The sequence below is a fragment of the Spodoptera frugiperda genome, chromosome 18, assembly GCF_023101765.2.
Source record: "Spodoptera frugiperda isolate SF20-4 chromosome 18, AGI-APGP_CSIRO_Sfru_2.0, whole genome shotgun sequence".
NCBI lineage: Eukaryota > Metazoa > Arthropoda > Insecta > Lepidoptera > Noctuidae > Spodoptera > Spodoptera frugiperda.
This window is the reverse complement of record NC_064229.1, coordinates 4,501,331-4,524,843: the sequence shown is the minus strand read 5'-3', so window position 1 is coordinate 4,524,843 and position 23,513 is coordinate 4,501,331. Positions and strand designations below refer to the sequence as shown.

The following is a 23,513-nucleotide window of genomic DNA, read 5'->3' as shown; positions in this document are numbered from 1 at the left end:
AGCAATGTGATCATTCATCATCATTACGTATCGTCGTCGACGAACCCAGTGTGAACAAGCCCTTACTTATGTCAAAGTAAACATACTTAGTATTGATTCAGCTAATCTAAGAAGTAAGCGGTTGACTAACTTAATTCAATATTCCCTCCATATAAAGTTGTAAGAAACAACAATGGCGGAGGAAAATAGAAATAGAAATGTTCGATCTGGCAACATTCCAGACTGTAAATGAATTCTATTTGATAGAAAAAAGTTTCTTTGTGGGCAAACGTTCATTATGGGGCACGTTTATGAGGTCATTTGCATCGTACTTACTAAGGAATAGGGACTAAATTCGCTTGGCAGGATACGATCAGGTACTTATTGATATCTTTCTAAGACATCGATCATATGTTTGATGGCTTACTTCTATGTCATCATTGGTTATTTGACTGCTTACTTCTGTATTGCTAGAAGTGAATTATAATGTAATTGTAGATTTTTAATGTTAATGAGTCCTATAGTACGCACGGAACTCTGTAAAATAATTGTGTGGGTAACGTTTAAGAAAGAATTGTTCATGATATATCGAGATTGGTCATTATAGTCACATCTCATATGCGTTGCAATCAGAAGGTAAACCAGGTAGGTCGCCACTTAAGGAGCGGCCAACGAGTTACGCGCGTAAAATAAAAAGACGTTTCCAAATAATTGTATCTTTATTGTCTAGTTCTAAAGCTACCATCTATGTATTATCAGTCCATCCAACAGTATCTCCCTAATAGACTCCACTCATCTACAAAAAAATCAAAAACAAAAAGCAAACAGTAACAATCTCCAAAAAAAAAGGTTCCAACCCCATATTATTTACTGAGCACAACGATAAACCTTCCGTTACGAATGCGGTAGCAAAATAACGATAGAACACTCTCTAAACACGGTTGTATCGTTAAGAGAGGGGGGTCTTATAAAAACTTGGCACACATACAATGTTGTGGGCTGTTGTCTCGTATCGCGAATCTAATAAAACAATGATTGACTCCATACAGGGACAAGAACGTGACTTGAATTTTACGGTACAATTTTATATCCTTACATAAAAAACAAGGCTCGACAAACGTGAAAGATTCATAATACTGTGTTGTGTCTGTACACAGTTGGAATTTAGCTTAATTTGTTAGATTAATTGGGGATAGGAATTGGAGATATTGGGTCCAGACCTGTGATCGGTTGGTTTATTCGAGCCGGCCAATCAGAGCACCGAAAGCGTTCTCGTTTCGTTTTTATTCGACGTAAAACAAAGTTGTACTAAGGGTACTGGGTCCTTAGACAAAGTAACATCGCTTGGTAGCGAAACGATATCTAAAATCGTCATCGTCTCAACGATAACGACAAACATTTCTTAGCCAAAGTAACATCGCGATCGTTATCGTTGTGTCGAATCGATTGTTCGCTAAAAAATAAAAATATTGTTTATGGTAACGAAAATTTAGCTGTCAGTGTCACTCAAGAAGTTCAAATCGGATTATTCCCGCGAGTTATTACTGTTTTCGAATTTTACTGATAAGAATAAGTGAGTTGTTGGCGATCGCCGTACTTCGTGAGGGTGATGTTATCACAGTCAGCGACGTTGGAGTGCTGGGTGACGTCACGGGATCGGCACGGTGCCGGTGGTCGCCGCGCCGGTGGGCTTCAAGTGGTTGTGCTGCAATGTCCTTAGCCCAGACGTAAATATCCGAAAACTGCTGGGCTCAAGTGCTTCCCAAGAGAAATATGACTTTATTAGTTCAATTTCGAACTAGCCCTCGCATAAGACAGTCCACGTTATTTCTAGTAAGTAATATAGTCTTTGTTTTAAGTAGTCGTTTTACTTGAGTGAAATCATAGAAATAAAGAGTTGCTAAAGTATTGTAAATTATAATAAAAACAAAACTTTATACCAGTAAGTAAGTGAATAGAGTATTATTATTCTAAATTGTTGTTTATATTAAGTTTTAATTATCATTAACTTTGATATTAAGTTTTAGTCTTAATGATAATCAATATAGACTCATTTTTATAAATTACTGGTGTTCTAATCTATTATAATTTTTAGTGATAGTGATGAAACATGGAATCAAGAGTGCGAACAAGTTCCCAACAATTGTCAATGCTGCTTGAGGATATGGCAAAGTAAGTAAATCCCAGTTGTATTCACTAGTATGTAATGTACGAATGACGCAATCTTAAAAATGAAGTACTTATATGAATCTTTGTTTGTTTATGTTACAGTCATGGTGACCCGGCGAGGCCTCTTGCTGCATCACTAGGTTGGGTACGGTCAGACCGACTGTGGACTGAACTGACAAACATATTGAATGCTGTTGGTGGCGGAGGCAGCAAGACTACAGACAAGTGATAAAAAGTAAGGATCTAATGAACATTTTTGGAAAGACTGGTGTGATGGTAGAACGGCTAGCAAGCTATTTTCTAAAGGGTTTTGGATAAGTGGACACAAGCCAATTTTCATAACCACAAGTTATGAAAATTGGCTTGTAATAATTTTCTCTGTTATAACTGGACTGGGGACTTTTTATAATTATAATGATGATGATCAATCTCTGATACCCATAGTAAGAAAGAAACAAGAAATGTTTATTGGCATATACCATAAAACATTTGCTTTCTTAGTTGTAAGTTTTCTTTTAAGCAAATATGTAAAAGAAAACTTACACTAAACTTACATTAAACTCCTTACTACAAAAATTCAAACAAGTACATATAATAGTATAGTACAAGCTATACTTTGGTGTCCAAACCTGCATGTTATTGTTATTTTTCAAAAGTTCATGCCAAATTGGCTTTTTAATCTCTTTTACACTAAACTTATAACATATACATATATATTATACTTATAACTATGGACAAGACTATAGAAAAACTAGGATTTAATGTAAGTACTAGGTATACACCTTCAAGGGATCTGCTCAAAAATGAGCTACTTAATTGTCTCTAGTAGGTAGATGGCAAATAAATAAATCGAAATGTTTTATAAAGTATTCTTAATAACATTAGTCAACCAAGTAACTTCACTTACATGAAAGACACCATTAAATTTTTTGATAAATTAGTTTTTAACTTGGTTAATCTGGTTATGAATTATTATTTATAAATATTACCTATTATATAAATTATGCATTATTATTTATAAAAAATCTTATACATAAATATTTAATATAAATAATATTTTTCCATCCACCAGGCGTGGTCCGCGGTTGAGATCGCCAGCGACACCGCAGTCTGCTGTTTCTCCCGACCGTTTGAGCGACCTCCTTCGAAACAGCGGCAAGCGAGTAGCTAAAAAGCTAAGAGCACACAGCACCTGAAAATTATAATAATACAGATTTAGATTATGTGGTTTTATTTTTACTTACCTCTACAGCAGTTAATAAAGTACTGTGTCGTATTTTTGTTATATAGTACCTATAATATATAAAACTATCCAGACGAATAATGCTTTAACTCAAGTTATTAGGATCAATAACCAACAACATAAGTATCTGGTTGCCTGCAATACATATAATTATATTGTTTAATTAATGTAAAATTTCTTACCTTTAGTTCCAGGGGAATCTCAGTAGAACCTTTTAATCGTGCATGAGCTTCTAGGTCCTTGCATAATTTCCTAAATGCTCTTTTATTAAGTCTGAAATGTTAGATGAAAAACAATTCAGGCATTTCTCCAATTGTTTCCAATAGCCGTCGCTGATTTATCGGTTTTGACGCCTCTCCCAGGCGTTCTCATTGTGCACAGCCCACAATAAACGAAGAGAATGCATTTTATAATTTATTTAACCTGCAGTAATGCCTCTAACATAAAATAAATACTCAAGAGTATGTCATCAACCAAGGTCAAAAATCAGCTGTAGAATGAAATCCGGCCATATTGTGTCGATATTAGTCGATAACTACAACGTTTTAGCGTTCGTTTCGTTATCCTTAATGACGATCACGATCGAGGCGAAGACGAACACTGAAAGTGCTGCTTGTCTACGCATTTGTATGGAGTAAACACGATAACGTTCGCTAACGTATTCGTTACTTTATGGTTTCGTTATGAAATGTTACATTGTCTACCAAATTGCGATAACGATGTCGATTGACCACGTGACTTAACGCAGCTCCATACATTTTAGACTTTTCTAACTTCGTTATCGTTTTTAAATTGTTACTTTGTCTAAGGCCCCTGATCTTAAGAAAATATAAAATTGGTTGGCTACTTGATAATAATTGTTTAACTGCCAAGTTCCTCGAGTGGTTGCAAATGCGACTGCTAGGCAAGGGGTCTTCCGTTCGATTTCCCGGTCGGAAAAAGTATTAATAGGCTTATTTCAGTTTTTCGAAAATGTCTCAGTAGTATTCTCTGCTTGCTCCTTCGGGGATAAAAGGTGTGATAATATTGGTACATCTCCTATATCAGTTTTCTCCACTCTATAGACATAAAAAAAACTATTTTCTTAGTATACTTTCTTATTTTTTGAGTAGCTATAGTCTGTAAGAGCAGTTCTTGTATGAGTACAGGCGATGCTCACTTTATGCTTCATTATTTAGGTCGTCCGCTGACGTTGTTATTTATAGGAGATCACATTGCCACAGAAATGGGCACGCTAAATTGAGCTATTCATTTTTCACCTTTACTTTTGTGGATCATCAGATTAGGGCAACTAATTTGATAAAGGATTGCACGTGCGAAGTTAAGGAGTGTTTTAGAATAGTGTGCTTATTTTTATTTAAATCATAGATTTTAGCGTGAATGGCTTTTTGTGCCCGGTAAATGGCAATAGGCTCACCATCAAAAATGTGAAATGTGGGTGTACATTGTATAGTAGCATTGCGTGCCATAATGTGCCCCTCTGCCTACCCTTTCGGGGATAAATGGCTTCACGATAGGAAAAACATGATGGCTTTTTGTTACACCTAGTATTGCCCAGTTATGTTATTCTATTAGTATACTGAAGTGAAACTACACTTAGGAGCCAAAAAACCGGACCATTAGTGTTTTTCATTTTACATATCCTTATAAATATTTTATGTTACAAATATTTTCTTAACTGGTAATGCAGGTCCTATGAAAGGTAATTTCATTATCTATGAAATGAGAGTATTCTGTTTTAAAACAAGGTTGTATAAAATGAAAAAAAAAAAAAAGCTAGTGACTCCGTTTCTTTGCTCCCAAGTGTATTAGGCACAATTTTTTAAATTAGAAAGCTCTATTTTACTTTGGCTAGACTCGAAAACCGATGTCAAGGTCTCCAGAAACCAAAAATCTGCTTTTTTGTAAAAGTTGAATAAAACTAATGAATATATCAGTTTGAAGAAAGGGGTAGATATTTATACGATCCCTACATGAAACCATCAGCGAGGTAACATAACCATTTCATTCCTACAAATTAATTTGATGATATTCGTCGTATTAAAAGCGGGGATCGTGATCAAATTAACCTTATTGAGAAGATTAGTCGTTGAAATTTGTTTACCCAAACTGTTGATAGGTTTGTTATAAAGGATTTAATAGTCAGTATACGTTTATAGGAATGAGGGTCGACTATTTGATAGGATTCCGGAAGAATCCATTAACGAGAATAGCGGATTCGCTTGTGTATATAGGAAATATGTTGTTTTGTCAATAATTTCTACGTTTCCTTGTGTGTTTCTATCATTGGTTTGTGCTATAGTAAAGCTATTTCTACTATTACTTGAAGTAAGGTCTTGATAAGGTCTTGTTCTTGCAGTAGTTTGGATTTAAAAAGCACCTTATTATTTTATGGTATAAGCCGGTAAAGGAGCAGACAGATCATCCGATGGTAAGCAATCGTTGACATCCGAAACACTAGAGGCGTTACAAGTGCGTTGCTGGGAAGGTGAAAAATTGAACCTCCGATAACCTTACTCATATAACGCAAGCGTTGTTTCACGCCATTTTTGTATGAGCCGTGTTATCGCTCCGGCCGAGCCGACCCACTCATGCCGAAGCATGGCTCACCCTCATTTAAAATTAAATAGATATTTTTATTTCCCCTACAAGTACTCACTACTACGTTTGACTTGTCAAATCAAGAGCCTCATATAACAGAGGGACTTTGCACGAGCTTATACAGCCAAAACAGCAAAACCCCTAAATTAAGTATTGCCATCAATTAAACGATAAAAAGCTAACAGTAACTTAGTAAAACACGTAGTATCCACAATTCTTCGGCCTCCAAAAACGTACTAAGGCTACGGGCATTTAATTAAAACTGTGAATTGAAATTCCCGCGTTTCGGCTCGTTCGCTTTGTTTCCATTATCATTAACTGAAGTGCTATTAATCTTCGTTACATCCCCAATTATTGTGGACTGCAAGGAACTCTGCAGTGTTTCAAATGAAACGCCGAAGGTGGTGTGGAAGTTGTGTTGGATATTTTCGTGTTATGTAATTCTGGGACGTCTACTTACAAGGTTAGATGAAAACATTATTTTGTGTTGTAAGTATGCGAACTGTCTTGACTGCTAACTGGGAGCTTAGTGCGAGTTTGTTTTACGCTTAACGAGTTTGAACCGAGACCGCGTTCGGCGCTTTGATTGGCCAGCTACAATAAACCAACCAATCGGAGTGCTGATCGCGCCCTCGTTTCGATTTCAAACTCATACCAAGGGCACTGGTTGGTTGGTTCATTGGCGCTGGCCAATCTCTGGTCTGTCTGGGCAAGTTCGAATAGTTATTGCTAAATAATAAATAACACTCGAACTTTTAGAGTGTTTTATTATAGAACCTTTGTTCTAGAAAACAGTTCGGGTAAAACGAAAAACGCTTTTCGTTTTAGTATTTCTGTTTTGTATTTGAATAAAATTTATTCATTGTCTTCAAGACCTATAAATAGGCGTGATCTTTCATGAATATTGTATCACTATCCTATTTACTAAAGAGGTCTGGCTGGAGATAATTTAAATGAGGAAGATGCGCATTTACATTAATGTTGCATGAGGTGAACCCTTGCGCCGCCCACGTGGGACGATATTGTCCTATACCCTTGTTGGTTACGTCAACTCTATTCTGTTTATGAGGTAAACATGATTTTAATATCGACTGGATGGTGATATTTAGGTTTTTGACTGCGTAGGATAAAGGAAACGTCTTATTATTAACTCGAAATTCCGTCACATGTTTAAAATAGTTAAAATTTTCGTTTTTTTTTAAACATTATTTATCTAAATGGACTTTAAGTTCTAAGATCTAAGATATAAAGTCGTTTTTAAATTATTGTGTGCAATAAAGTTAATGAACAAAATATCCCTATTCCATAATTAGTCAATCTTGCAGAACGATAGCCCAACGTCTGAGATATTATGTATTAGGTACGTACGTAATAAACAGGAAAGCAGTTTCCCACTATGTAAACGGCGTTATGAGAAAGATAAACAATAACTTCACTGGGTTTGCGGAGGACAAAGTCCACATGATGACTTTGGACAAATTCAAGGTTTATTATAAACCCATTTTTATGGAATAGGGGTAAAACGTTGCGGGTCTTCGTGCCTCAAAGAGCCATCAGACCACCACAGATGGGGCCCAGTAAGGCTGATGCCTGATCCGGAACTGCGGACTACCTAGCAGGTTTACCGGGGCTCCGGCTTGAAAAGCAGGAGTAGGAACGGGTAGATTTTTAGTTAGTAAGAGTCTAACACTGCCTAAAAAATTGAGACTAGCCGTCTACGGAAGATCAATGTAACCATCCATATTTAACTGAAATCTTTCTATAACTTTAAGGACCTTACCGAACCGAACATTTCCAAAATAAATCTTCAAACAATAATAAGGAAGAAGTAAATCTCTGTCAAATCAAAACTAAATGGACGTGAAGTTATTTACGAGACAGTTTAAACTGAAGGGTGATCAGTTGTAGGGTCATTAACGTTGATGTAGCCCTTATTAGTTGAGCTTTAAATGCTTGCATGGCAGTTATTTGTAACTGCTAGTTATTTGTAACTGTCACTCATTATGTTTCACTAATCGTTTTGGAGATAGTCTTGTTGTATTTTTATGTTTTTAGGCTTGTTAGCATATTAGTGTTTGAGCTGTTTTGGTTGGAATAGCATGTCTTTTTGTTGTGTGTGTGTGTGACCTATAGACTGTTTGTTTAGGTTGATTGTAAGCCAAATTGTAATACTGGACTACTATTTTGATCAAACAATGGCTGATTCCATGTTACATTTCAGAATAACAAAGTTTAATGGCTTTAAGATGAATTTAGTTTATGTCTTCTTAAGCAATATAGCATACACCTACAAAATTAAATCAATCATAATACCAAGAGAAAAAGCCGTTGTCAAAAACTAATTGCGTAAATTGCGTACAAAAATATCTAACAAGCTCAGTTACTAAACAAAATAGAAACAGGTCTAGACTTAGGTAACCTAAAACACAACTAAAATCACAAAATACCTTGTTATTGGGTAACCACGAAATATCAATCAAGAACTTGAAATCACCTACTTATATATTTTAATTAAAGTAGAAAATCACACTTTAATTTGAGCTCCAAACTCATTTTATACAACAAATATTACTTAACCCTTGAAATGAGGCTTGGAAAACAAAACTAGAGCAAAATATTAAAACTTTTTGGGTCCGATATTATTAACCAACTACCTAGCTTACTGCCCGCGACTTTGTCTGTGATTAAACTGTTTTTAAAAGCTCCATTGTAAGAATATTGGTATAGTAAATAGCCTAGTGAAACTAACTTGTCTAATAGAGAAATATTGTTTCAAAACAGTCTAGTAGTTTAAAGTTCGTTCGATGCAAACACAAACGGACTTTAAAATCATTCCTTATTATAATATTAGTTTAGATTTTCACTTGAGTAGGTTTCGATTTCTAGGAAATTAGGTAACGAAATACAGTTTAAAAAGTGAGCTAAACAATGATGATTTTGTCAAATCGCTTCAGTAGTTTCGTAGTCTATTCAATGCAAACAGACAAACAAACAATTAATTATTTGCTCGTTTTATAGTATTAGTCGACTTTCACTGGGGTAAAAGTGGTGCAGGTTAACGTCCGTGACCCTCGAAGGTAACCAACCGTAGGGTACGTGGGAAACGGAACCCTAGATTCATTCTTCGCTTAGTGACCTTATCTACAGACATTCACATCAAGATATACTGATATATTTAAAGAATTAGTGACTTTATTACTAGTAGTTATGGTTGAAAATGTAATGATGAAATTAGTTAGATTGGGGTAGGTTCATGTGCTAGTGTCTTGTATGTTTTGCAATAGGTTTTCTACTCTTTCTTGCCTTGTGATAAAGTTTAAATTGTATAATTTAGGGTGTATGAACATGTTGGCATCAATCATAGGTAATTATGAACGATATATCTATACAATTCATCAAATTATAATGAAGATAACACTTTTAATTTTAATTTCTTGGTGAAATGTGCAAATTAATTTTTAGTTAAGATAATTATCTAGGTACTTCACACGAACCTTAATTCATGGTAACTACTGATTAAAAAACCCAGCGTCCAACATTCCCGTGGGCTTTTAAAAACCGTTGCCATTTGTCCACATTTTAAAGCGCTAATTTCTGAGCACTTATAACCCAACTACACCTTTTTACTTATAATATCATTCGGCAGGGCCGATTTTGTTGTCACAACCATATTATGGCACCATCTCATCTCCTCTCATCACCAAGTTCAGGGTGTAGCTTATAGCTAGGTACATACCTAATTATTTATTTGAGGATAGTCTAAATAGGGAAGATTCTCTGCAATCTGACATTCAATATCGAAGTCTCAGGCGTTTAATTGAAAGATTGTATATAAGAATTGAAACCAGCTTCATCAAAGGACTACATGACGACAAAATATATACCTATGTTATGTACAAGCCATTGTGAACCTTAAACACACTTCAATGTAAGAAAAGGTGATCCAATTTTCCTCTTTGTCAAATATCTCGGCTTTTAATATCACTCTCATCTTGTGACGTGTGAAAATCTGAAGTAGGTGTAAGGCAGAGTAAGTTATTGTCCAATTTACAAAGACCTCTTATTGTATAGACATTTTTAAGCCTCAGAGGTCAAGTTACATTGGAAAGTATATCTTGATGTGCCTTTTTCAAGATTAGGAATCCAATTAGAGTTTAAGGTGAGTGGTTTCAGGTGTCCTGAATATTTCGTGTACATTTTTTTATGTCTAATCCAATAGTAGATATTTTTTAATTCTGTCTTTCTTCATTTCTTTTGATAGCTTTGTATTTCTCTTTCTGGTAATGGTTTTACATTTATCGAGCGTGAATAATTTATGAGTTGAGACAATTATATTGAAGGTTTGTAAATGTGGTTTATTTTCTTTGCTGTATCAGCATTAAATATTAAAAACTAACCATTTTTTGAGGCGAAAGAATCATTATATAACTTATCTCGCCTTGGGCAAGGCGACAGGGAAGTATTACACTCGTACTGACTAAAAACCACCCCGTTCCTATTCTAGCTTTTCGAGCCGGAGTCCCGGTAAACTCGTTAGGTAGTCCATAGCTAAAAACTATACTAAAGTGTAATGTTTCTGCTTTACATGTGGTATATGGGAGTTCTGAATGCCCAACCTGTTTGATGGACCCATCATTCTTTGAGGATTGCCCCCAGAAAATTACGCATTTAAACGGTTAACATGGTCCGCAACGCACTTGTAATATCGCTGATATTGAATAGAAATCACTATTTTAGTTGTACCATACCTCTCTTTAGTTGGAAATCCCTCTTCTCCGAAAACGATTGCGTAATCAGACAGTTTCCCACAATGTTAACCGATCTGTCGCCAAGCGGGAACGTTCGAACACAGATAGTATTATAACCCTACAACGATACATATAATAGGCATATTGGGCATATACTATATAGGTAGTCAATAATCGTGGTCGTCCGCAGGCTAAGACGTCAGTTTTTCACGCATGAGGGTGCGAGTGCTAAACCTACCAAAGGCAAAGTACCAATGTGACCTTTTTCGAGTTAAATGTGTCAACTTAACTAAGGGTAAGTTTGAAATCGCAACTTACATTGAGCAAACGTGGTGATTAATGCTCCAATCTTCTCCGTGCGAGAAGAGGTTTTTGGTCAGCAATGGCTACTTATAAGCTGTGGTATGGTATAGGTAGGAAGTCAATAGTCTGATTTGGTGTTAAAAACCTATTTAGACAACGGTGCTCGTTTACCATCAAGTGAACTGTTTCCTACCTAACAGTAGTATAAGAAAAAACAAAAGAATATCTTGAAGATAGTCTTAAAGCTGATATGCATTCAGATTTAAATGCAGACTTTAAAGTAAAAGGAACAACTAAGAAACTTAAAGAGTTAGTTGTAAAACTATGTTGTTCAGAGTAGAGTTTTTCTTAAGACGATCCCAAAGGAATGCTGTTAAGAGAATTGTTGGAATAAAGGAATAATCTCCATGTACTTATGTGAATATTTTTTATTTAATAACGCGACGGTTTTATCTTATTATAGGTACCTACTTGTAGTTTTCTTTATTGGTTTTATCTATACGTAAAATAACTTATTATGATTTGTGGATTGGTTTACAAAATGTTTTTTTATGGAAATGTGACAAAATTCAAGTCTCTACTATTCTTTATACCTTTAAAAAATCTTCATATAAAAATCACATGATTCGTTGATTTTAGATGTATATAAAACATACACAACCACTGTTGATAATATTAACAGAACTATGAATAGTAATGCTATTCTGCAAATCACGCACACCCATAAAACACACTCCTTAGCCCAACCCTTATTTCAGCTCCTGAATCCGACTTCCTCTAAACAAAACCGTAATTACATGACCATTAATTTGTGCTCACATAACAGACCTTTGTGGGTCCATAATGGACAAAAAGAGGCCATTGTATACACGTCAAAACAGCAGTCGAAAGTCTACGGAAAACAAGACGCAATTAATAGTATGTTTAATTAGAGACGTACCTACATTTGTTTAGTCGATTATGTTAATCGAGTGTGGAAATCGACTAAACGATTGGGCTTTTGTTTTTTTTTTTGGGTTGTTGTAAAAGGGTTGCGTATTGTTGGAGGATTTATGGGTCATTCGTTTTGTTTTGTGTACGTGTTTGATTATCTATTGGTAATAATGAGTAATTATTATCTGTGTAGCAGCTATGAAATAGAAATTTAAATGGATTATAACATTTCTTTCATTGATCCGATTATTTTCTTCACGCTTAGTTTAATATGGAATACTTTTGTAATATATTTCCACCAGTTAATATCTCTGTAATGGCAATATATGTATCGTGAATAATATTCACTTTGAGGCTCAGACTGTCGAACAAACTTACTCATAAGTTAAAACGACTAATGTGACTTGTTGTTTCTTGTATAATAAATTATTGCCTGCGTTTACGCATCATGAGACTTACATGTTTTCCCGAGTAATAAAATTGACTAACTGATTTAGTCGAGTGAAATGTGAATTATTGCTGAAATCTTATCGATGTCTTTTTCCGGACAAAATAAGTTTTATTTAGCATGTCCATTTGATTATATTAGTAACTAATTGTATTTATTTGTTATGTGCGTAATCTTTGTCACAATCAAGTTTGTGCTCTATGCTCTATGTAAACAAGAACCATTATTTAAGTAACTTATTTTAGGTACATAATGTTCAAGTAATTTCTGACTATTAATTTTGGTTTTACATTCCCATTCGCGGCGTCTGTCTTGTGATATTAGACACTATGTTAAGTTAACAGCCTAACACGCGTTTCTTATTACTTTGTACACGAATTATTGGATGGGAGAATAATTTTATTATTTTCAATTAGTCTGTTGTGAGGAACTTCTTATTAGAAGCCAAGGTTGAATATCTTAAACTTAGTGCTCATTTAGGTACTTTGTTAAGTGGGAAATGTGTTGATATGTTTTTAACTTAAGCTTTGGTAGTAGGTATCAATTTAATATTGAACATTGTAAAACTATTATTCAGTAAGCAACTTTGAGAAACACTTAAAAAATATTAAAACACTATACGCCCTGTTTTAACTTAATTTAATTTATTCAACACAAAAAAATATCCCAACTCGACTAAAAGTATCGAGTTGCTTAGTTAGCTACTTACACTACACTAATTTCTCCTCACTATTATTTCAAACAGAACAAAAAAGTAGTGATGGAAACGTCGGATCAATTTAAAGCGAGTTCGAAGCTTGATTGATGGAGGCTTTGACGAAGTAAATTAAGAGACTTTCTGACATTTTTTTTCTTTCTTTCTTTCCCTTTTTTTTTAAACTGCAGGGCGTAAATTAGGCAGCTAGATTTATCTAAGGAAGCCGGTCTGTCGGTCAGAGTGCTAATTTGTTTCTGAATAGAAAGATAAAATGGAGTTTTTGGAATGAAGTTTATCTGATCTGATTTAAATTTTAAGTTGAATTTGGAGCTTAGATTTTTTAGAATTTTCAAGTGAGTTTTTCTTATAGTTAGTAATGTATTATTGATATTAGAATAAGTTAGGACGTACGTATTTTCATCTTGTCACCCAGAGGACGTCCACTTCCGAACAGAGAACTCTCCTAATGACTTACAGATCAGCCGGTTGGAAGTGACCTGCATCCAAGGGTCCCCCTTTATTTGATAGGCAATCAAATAAACTACCTATCAACACGAAACAAATTATTCAAGGGATTTCACACCAAAACAAAATAAAAAGCCCCTAAAAATACATCCCTACTATCCCGTATCAAACGATCAAACTACTGAAGATATATGACAAGAACATTTTTACGGTAATAGTGTAAATAAACAAGTTTTATTTATTTTACATTTCAAGTAACCTACTTTATACTTAAGGGGAGTTTATGAGCTGTAGACAAAAGCACGTCGAGCTACCCTTAAACCTGTCACAAGGATTTCAACTTTATCACTCAGTGATACGGTTGGAATTGCTTTGGGGGAGTTTGGTAGGTTGGGGTAGCTTCAGCTGCTGGTCTACCTTTAAGATAAGCTTCAGAGGTATTATCGTATAAATGAGGGTGAACACGCGCGGACCTCAAAAGGATAATACGAAATGTTCCCGACACGTTGTCTTTGATATCTTTGGATTAGACACTGAATAATTTTGAATTTTTTGTCCGTATTGTAGTTCAGATAGTACAGTTTTCTTTTCTATAAAGTCTTGTAAGGATACTTAGAAGATTACTTCATTTAAAAGTGACCAATTCTGTTGCTAAAACAAACGTACACTGTACCCTTAGTACGAGTTTGCTTTACGCGTTCGACGCTTTGATTGGTTGCCGATTTAGTGCCGAACGCGTTCTCGTTTCTATTACTTTAAACGTAAAACAAACTCATACTAAGGGTACTGTATATTGAATCTGTATCAAACAGAATATTCCGAAAGCATCTCTTGTAAGCAGCAAATTACGCTTCCCCTTACCCCCCATTTCAGTAGATAGAGCTACGTTTATATATAACCCATCTACATAATCTTAAGCTCATGTACTGCAACATTATCACCCCGATCCACAATCACTCGTGTATCTATTAAATATTCATCTCTAAACTCTCGTAAACAGTTAACCGTGAAAATGCGATGTGGGGCCTTAGCGACCCCGGACCATGTTCCATACTGGGCCATATAGGACAAACGATCTCCCATAGGAACAATTCGTAAGGCCATTGTACAACAACGGGCCATAATTAATGTATTTGTAACACGAACCTTATTAGGTTCAGTTCCCGTGATAGTTTAGAAAGCATTTTTGGTATGTGTTCTGGCTTATAATAAAGTTATGCGTACCTATATTGGCTAATAAGTCTAGGAAAATGTCAAGCCATTTTTGTGTAAATGCTGTTGTAAGTCTACCTTTTTTCTGAAATAAAAATGGCAATATAGGCTATCAGATTTCGGTCAACCATTAAAATATTGTAAAATAAAAAAACTGAAATTGCACAATTAGCGTATGCGAAGCGTTTCAACCGCTAAAGAACCACACATTTCAGTTTATAGTTAATCAAGTTTATTTCAAATTTGAACCAATATGGCGGACATACTCGTAAAAACGCAAACATTGGTAACCACAACAGTTAATCCAGTGTACAACGGAGAATGGTACAATAGCCTCCGCTTCTATATTTCACAGCACAATATACGTTCGCACTTAAACATAAAACGGGGAAAGAATACAATAAACAAATTTATTATCCTCTACGGGAGAATAAAACTAGGTGAAAACTTAGGTGCCCATTCAAAGGGGCTGGGGGCATGTATCGCGTGCGACTGACACCGGAACCTTAGCCTTTTTTCTCAGCGTTCCTTTGTTGGACTTCCTAGGGAGAGGTCATCTAAGAGGTCCATTGTACCAGGCCAATTTGAATATTCAAGCATGGGGGGCGCTCAGTAAACGATGTCAATGGCTCGCCCATTGAGTGCTTTTTTCTAAGCAACCCGTTGCGGTAATTAGTTTTTTTAATATGTGGTTTGTTTTGGTTGTTCGTTGCGTTTGTAGGGTTAAGTTATAGGGGTGTTCTATTTCTAAATGATATTTTCTTTAATTGATATTTGTAATTTGGGTGAATGTTTTAACGTTTTGTCCATCTTTAGTTACATTTATCACAAAAATATTTAACTGTAACCTGTTTTAATTTAAACGCATTTTCAACGCAAACATTTATTTTTGGTCAACAAACTGTCAGTTTTGGTTCCGCACCCGATCAGCTTTACAATAAATAGTCGAAAATGCGCGGCAATTGTGCGCCATCATGGATTTTTATTCATGCCAGACACGCCACCACTAATTGTACGGTTTTCCGTTTAAGTAAATACTTTTCATACTTAAATAAAGTAGATTGGTATGGAACATCAATTAAAATTGTACTTTTTAACAATTTACTGAGATATTATTATAATAAGTACCGTGAGACATACTAAATAAACTAAAAATCACGGTTTACTCACGTATTAATAAATCGAGAAAAGCTCTACTAGTTTCGAGTCACAGAGGGACTCTTCAACATGAGTAGCGTGCGTAGACGCGGCGACGTCGCGCAGCCTAGTAAGTTACTTTATTTACCGAGATTGTCTTACATTTATTGACTTAACATTATATTACAATAACGCTTGCATAACCACTCAATTCCTAGACATCAGTCTTAAAAATGTACAAAATATATAATCTTCGGAGCTATATATACTCTACGTATCTTATACAATACAATTTGAAGTTTAACTTAACATTAAACATATAAACATTATGTAAACAGTTCCGTATCTAAGTGATATTATAGCAATCTGAGATTAACTTAATGTATGAGACCGTGGTAGGAACCGTGCTTAGATTTTAACATAGTAATTGGTTGCATTTATGTATGTTTATTTACATCTTAATGTAGCTAGTAGCTAGCTACTGCTTTCTGACGGAGAATTGAGATGGAAGATTCTGAAGTGTGTTTGTGGAACATCTTGATTAAACTTACGAATAAGAATGAATATAGTAAGTGAAGTAGTTAAAATAAACTATAGTTTTATAGGGGGGATAAGGGACAACTATGCTTCTGCCAACGGCTTCATCCACGTTTCCATGGCATAAGAAGTAGTATATGTGTCATTCCATATCATAATCTACCTCTGTTCCAATTTGCATCCCGACCCATTCAGTTGTTTTTACGTAAAGGAGTAACAAACAAACGTACAAACTTTCGCATTTAAAATATTAGTAGAATTTAAAATTTAAATTGATTTTTGTAATATAAAATAGAAGTTCATGAATATGATCATTGATTTTAAAGAGCTCAGAAGTGATGAGTTTTGTAAGATAAATTGATTAAGCAACGATTGAATAAATCCTCTATTTACTGTAGAAAATTAGGATCCCGTAAACACATACGCATTCATAAACTAATACACCAATCAATAACCCTCACACGTCCGAATTACCAACCGCCATTTAATTTTCAATTACCCAAGTCAGTTTCGGTCCCATGGACCCGATCTGTCCTGTACCCTACGTATCGGATGAGCAATTATATTGACGACTGCATCGTGGTCTAACAGACCGCGACTAACGCGAATTCAAACGAACAGACGACGCATTTAGATGTATAGGGTAGGGTTGAGTATAGACTATATACTATAGATGGTTTTAAATGGACCGAGATTAGAATCTGAGATTTTATAAGCGCCTTCATAAAGCGCCTAGCTTTTTAGGGATAAGAGACTAGGGAGTGTGGGATTTCCACCTCACCAAAACTACCCAGGTGGACCTTTCTGTACCTATAAGGGGCACAGAGTCCTCTAGACCTGCTCCGGAGCCTCCACGGTGCAACGCCTGTTATGGCACATCCCTTAGGAGATGTGCTTGGTAGACCTAAGGCAGCTGGGAGATGTACATTACATGCATTTATAATCATAATTAACATGTTGATTATTATTCTGCTGTCTCCCTATTTGTGACTGGTCGCAATTTCGGTATACTACCATCATACTATATCCGATTCGATACCCAACAAATTAGCTTCAATAGGAAGGTGTCCCATCTCTAAATAAAGACTTTCCTTTAGACACCATAATCCTGAGACTGGTAAGCTTGAGAGTCCCAGTTCGGTGGCTGATCCTTTAGAAGAGTTTCCTTTGCTTTATGGTTCAATCGAATAGCGTCGAAACCGAAAATCACAACCAACAGTTCCTTAGTATAGGAGCTTTGTGACACCCCTAATTTAAACGTACAGACAGACAACACACAGAAAGGCATAGAGACTCATTGCTTTGTAGAAGATTAGAATATACTATGCTCCTCCTTCGACCTATTTCTCTGAGGACGCAGATATCTAATTCTAGCTAAAATGTAGAGCGGTGAATTAGGCCATCGATTTTCTAGTCCTTTCTAAATACAAGTACTAGGTTATATTGAATGGGACTTATACTTTTATATTTTCTTGTGAAATGTTGTCATGTTAAGATACTTTACCTATCAAAATGAATTTGCAACTTATTTGCACACTGATAAGGCTGAAAATCCATCAAACTTCACGCGAAAATATTCTAGAACAGTGAAAACAAAGCTCCAATGTCGTCGACCTAACACATTTGAAAAGTATATTAGCAGAAAAGCCGGTAAATTGAATCTATAAGGAGAAATCTAATTTCCATTTTTATTCCACAGCTCGGGAACACACGTCACATCACGTAACAAGATTAAGGCACTCCAGACATCTAGAAGGGTACCTGCCTATACACACATCTTCCGTGAGTACCAGCATTAATCACCACGCCACTTATAATACCTCATTAATCACCATCACCACCCTGCCCCCAAAAGCTTTATCCCCATAGATTTCGTGTTATTTTAACGCTTCTTTATTTATATACGATTACTATGAATATAAATTATACCCTAGATGTTTTGCATGACTTAATATTTTAATGGAATTATACATATAATGTATGGGTGCATATACTGAACATGCTTTTAGCAGTCATGGAATAAAGTAAGTGTAATTCATTGTTATAATAGATTGTAATACACTTTCCACATAATAATTTTCACAATTTTAATCCAAAATAAGCGCTTCCCGGAAAATATTCAGGTATTTTACAAATAATACAATACTTCTTACCTACGTGTATTTTATTTATTGTAGTTTTATTATTTTATCAATCATTATTATATTATCAATAACTATTATTTTAAATCTCGCCAGATAATAATACGCATTCCATTTTATTTTAATCGTTTATTTATTTATGCCTTTTCATGTTTATTTGTTATTCAAATTGTGTTTATTTAATTCAATAATTATTTGTTTATTTTGTGTTAATTATAATGATAACATAAAATACGTCATTGCATGTTGACTGACAAATTCTGTTAATTCAATTTGCACATAATTTTGAGAAAGCGTTGCGTTGATAAATGAGTTTTTTTACTTAATTGTATGTTTGCGTGATTAGTCATTCTTTTCAAGTAGACAGCATGCAAAATAATTAATGTTAAAAAAAGTTGTATTTTCTTTTATTTTTCGCCCATTTCTTACAGTATAATGTAATGTATCACTTTATAAAGTTATTTCTAAGTAATTATATCGTTTTTTATTATTATTTATGTTAATGTTTGAGCTATAAATCAAGTTAATGTCGACTTATATTATGACTTAATAACGAAGTTTCAGAAACTAATTACATAAGTGTCTAAGACACAGTAAATAGAGAGTACACCTTACATTGGTTAGTTATATAATATACCTAGTATCGTGGTAGAAATTTGATTACTTCGCCAAATTACTTTAATAAATTATAACGAAATAACAAGAACATATTATATACTGTATGAAATGGGCAATAGGGATGATGACGGGGTATCAAAATTAAAAATCTGTTTAGTCCGTCAGTTAGGTAATGAAAAAATATTAGACACGTATTTTTTATTTTGTCATACTTATAAGATAATAATATTTAAGTAAAACGAATCAAAGTTTAGAAGTGGGAACAAATACGTCTTTTCTACGTATAAAACGCACATAGAAGTGCTGTTAAGCGACATTTCAAATCAAGTTTCCTTAAGAAACTAAAAAATATGTATCTAATATTTTAAAATAATCTACAAGACGGACATTAAAATTAAAATGAGTCATCTACCCTATACTTTGTTCCTAGACGATGTTACGTAGTGTCCTAAATTGACGTAGAGGCATGGCCTAATACCATTTCAGTTTGTACCTGCGACGGTTCCAAAATTGGCGGTTAAGGATAACCATAAGCCGCTGTTCACCGAGTGCCTGAACTACAGGCCCACTGTCAAAGAGGAACAGCCTGTAGGAACCTATGTGTTCACTGTAAGTACCCTTTTTATATACACCATACATTTCTATAGGTTAACAAACTATAAAAATACAAGTGCATTTGAATAGAGTCAAAATAAAGGAACAATTTGTAACCTACATTTAGGTCTTGGAAGACTGAGTAGGGGGTTGTGACTGGAGATCAAGAAATATCAGGTTCGAATCCTGGACAAATAAAGTGTTAAATGTACAGTTTTTTTGACTGAAAACAAGTTTCTAAAAATTATCCTATCATTTAAGTCAGCTCACACCCTGTCTGTATACCAAATTTCATAAAAATCCATTCAGTAGTTTCAGCGTGATTGACGGACAAACATCCAGTCATAGTATTTATTACAACAGTTATACTGAAACAATCCTCAAAATACTACATGTTTAAGTAATCTAAATAGTAAGAAGATATATTTAGCTGTAGAAAAACAATCCACTAGTTAAAACACAATCATTGAACAACATACCATTTTCCTTGAAAATAACAACATAGTTCCAAAACGGTCCAAAGGTCCAGATTACAATAAATAAGACCCCATATTTAACAGAAGACATAAACATGGCCGACCCAAACCAGGGGATGATTGAAACAATATAATAAACGATGACGTAGTAAAAGAAAGATACTCCAAAACCCAAGATTCTTATACTGACTTAACTTCCGAAGGATTGAGGAAAAAATACAGTCTATCCGTTTGTGAAATCATGTTCCGATTTCGTTTGATCAATCACTTAATATTTTATGCGTCAAACGTGTACTCTTGTGTAAATATTGGCTTCTTATATCTTTCTGAATATATTTCGCTCAAAAATCGTTCCTCAATCCTCCTTCTTTGAAGGTTCGGAAGTGTGAAGTGCTCTTTTGTTAGTCCGCCATTGATAAGTCATTTATTTTAATGTTAAATTAACGATGAGAGAAGAAAAATCATTTTAAAATAATTCCAAGCTACTACTGAAGATGAGGAATAGAAAAAGTAAGTTCTAGAGGGATTTTGGCAATGTCTAACCGATTTTAAAATTCTAGGTACACGCAGAAGACCGGGATCCCCCAGAAATGGGTGGGACGGTCACATACAAGTTCGTCTCCACTCCTGGTGAGAAGGAGAGGTTCCACGTTGACCCTGAGACAGGGAAAATCACCACAGCCGATGTAAGTTGAACTTTAATATTGTAGCAATAGAAGTTTATTTTCTTTGAAAGGTTAAAAGAACCTGTGAGACTAAAGATTAATTTTTACCTTGATGTCATTGATATAACAATGATTTTTTTAACTATTCTTAATAAAGCTAAACTAAGGGATAAAGAGGTGGGTATACTTGATAATGAACTCAATGATGTAGAAGATACTGATTAAAATGATGTAACACAGATATTCGACCACGATGAACCGTCCAGAGAAAAAGAAGCGTATATAACAGTTCGAGCGAGTGATAATGGACAGCCGCAGCTTGACGACGCATGTACCATCAAAATACTGATAGAAGACATTAATGATAACCAGCCAGTGTTCGACAAAGTTGTAAGTATTGCTTTCGTAAATAAAACTAAAGAAAAAATACAAGATTCACACGTAACTGTTCAGAAACTAATATTTATTGTGTAGTGGGAATCATGATGAATGATACATCTCTGTGTCTAACTGTAGAATAGGGTTTTCAAGTAAATAAAGACTTATTTGAAGCTAGTAAAGATCTAAGGCATAGTAAGTTCCATAATTATCACATTGTTTTTTAACTTTGTGAAATTTTATTCTGTTTTATGTTTATTGTAATTGTCTTAACCGTGTTTTATACTTATGACGTCCCTAAGCTTCCTTGATGGTTTCCTAATGAAGTCTTTCCCAATACTGTGGCGTGTAGCTTCGTTTTACAGCTGATAATTTCCTCCTAATTGTGACTAATTAACTGTTCGTTCATTAGCCTCAAAACGTGGCGCAGACTATATTAACGCTTGCCTGTTTTTCAAAGGTCTTCCGAGGAGATGTTTGGAAGGTTTGTCTAAACGAGAGAATTTCACAAAAAAAGAGAGAGTTACGCACAAAAATGAAATAAAATTGCAATTATAACTTGTATAATATGTATATTTGTTCGATTGTTACCATTGCTGTTGTTTTAAACTTGATTTCGTAGTTCTCGGGCCATGGTACCAATCGATTGAGATAATTATTTTGAAAAACATAATATTTCTGTACTTGCATGTTGCTGCATGTCTGTGTAGGACCATAAGCCGCCGCTCAAGGCGTTATTGGTAATAATAATTTATGTGTTTTGTGTGTTTCAATACACTTTCTTTGCACATTTGTAGTTGGTGTGTTTTCTTTAGCTAGGCTGCTCTTTCCCCCTAGGCGCATTTTATCACACTGCACGATTATAATTATTTTGGAAAAAACTTTCTCTAAGCTTCGGGCATGCTTCGCGTAGAACATGTCTAAATAGGTTTATATTTGATGCTCTCTATAAATCTGTAACGTGTTTAATGATTTATTCAAGGTTTCAAAGAAGGAAGGAACATGGATTGTGAAAGCTAAAAGTTATTTCGAAGTTTTCTGGAAGATTTTCGTTGTGAAATTGTGCGGTGATTTTTAACTTTGATTTTTATGTATACAGTCGTATTCGGAGTCGGTCCCCCAAGACCTGCCGAGTGGGAGGGAGGTGATGAGGATATCTGCGACGGACATCGACGATGGCAACAATTCGATAGTCCATTATAGTCTGGACTCAAACTCTCCGGACCAGGCGTATTTTTACATAGATCCCGACAACGGTGTCATATTTTTGAACAAAACTATTGACGTGAGTATATTATTTGTTACTTTTTTTATTAAATGAAACAATATAAATTCATTATGACATGTATAATATATTACTATGCTGTGGATTTTTCTTCTATTTAGTTTTTAACACATTGGTATTTATTTTTACTCGTAAATTATTTACGAGTAGATTCCCTATTGTTATCTTTCAATACTTCACACAACTGTAATACAAGCATTTACAATATAGAAACAAAATTTGATTCCATCTGATAGGCAGGCTTCTCGGCTTCGATTCCCGGGTCGGGCGAAGTATTACTGTTTTTTTTTTCGGTTTGCGAAAATTTCTCAGTAGTAGCACGGAGTCTGGAAATGTGCCCGGTATATGGCAATAGGCTCACTACCTATAGTACCAACATAAATTGTGAAAAGTCGGTGTACATTGTACAGTGGTATTACGTGCCATAATGTGCACCTCTGCCTACCTCTTTGGGGATTAAAGGCGTGACAATATATAAATATATATATTGCATCTTACGTTTCAAAAGTGCCTAATTTAGGATTAATTGAAAATAAATGCTTTGACTTCGACTTTGACTTATTGTAAACACATGTCTTAATGAATTAATTTTCTTTTTTTTTAAACAGAAAGCACCTGGTTACAAGTTTAAGTTAAGCGCCATAGTAAAGGATATGGGCACCCCACCGCAACAAAGTTCTATAACTTTAGACATCCAAGTCGTAGAGTCCAATAAGAAGAGCCCATCATTCATTGAAGTGCCGGGCGAACCAATCAGATTAAAGGAAAATTACTCGGATTTCAATACGCCTATCGCTACTGTGAGAGCTGTGTAAGTATACTAGGTGTTATTTTTTAATTATACCTTTTATAATGTAGTGTGGTTTGTGTATGGTGCGAAGTGT

General features: G+C 34.8%; 1 protein-coding gene and 1 long non-coding RNA gene across 3 annotated transcripts in view; both read left to right on the top strand.

Annotated features, from left to right (window-relative positions):
- The window catches only part of LOC118278161 (DE-cadherin), a 244,394-nt gene that overhangs the window by 174,665 nt on the left and 46,216 nt on the right, over positions 1-23,513 (top strand). For both annotated transcript variants that reach the window (XM_050700365.1, XM_035597257.2), the window contains exons 2-7: positions 18,172-18,254; positions 19,718-19,840; positions 20,862-20,987; positions 21,207-21,356; positions 22,444-22,629; positions 23,238-23,440. In XM_050700365.1, coding sequence (XP_050556322.1) covers positions 18,172-18,254; positions 19,718-19,840; positions 20,862-20,987; positions 21,207-21,356; positions 22,444-22,629; positions 23,238-23,440 — 871 coding nt within the window. The remainder of the gene's footprint in view (positions 1-18,171; positions 18,255-19,717; positions 19,841-20,861; positions 20,988-21,206; positions 21,357-22,443; positions 22,630-23,237; positions 23,441-23,513) is intronic.
- LOC126911716 (uncharacterized) lies at positions 1,277-3,360 on the top strand. The gene is made up of 4 exons (XR_007706236.1): positions 1,277-1,812; positions 2,075-2,151; positions 2,251-2,383; positions 3,221-3,360. It is a non-coding gene; the product is annotated as an uncharacterized LOC126911716 (long non-coding RNA).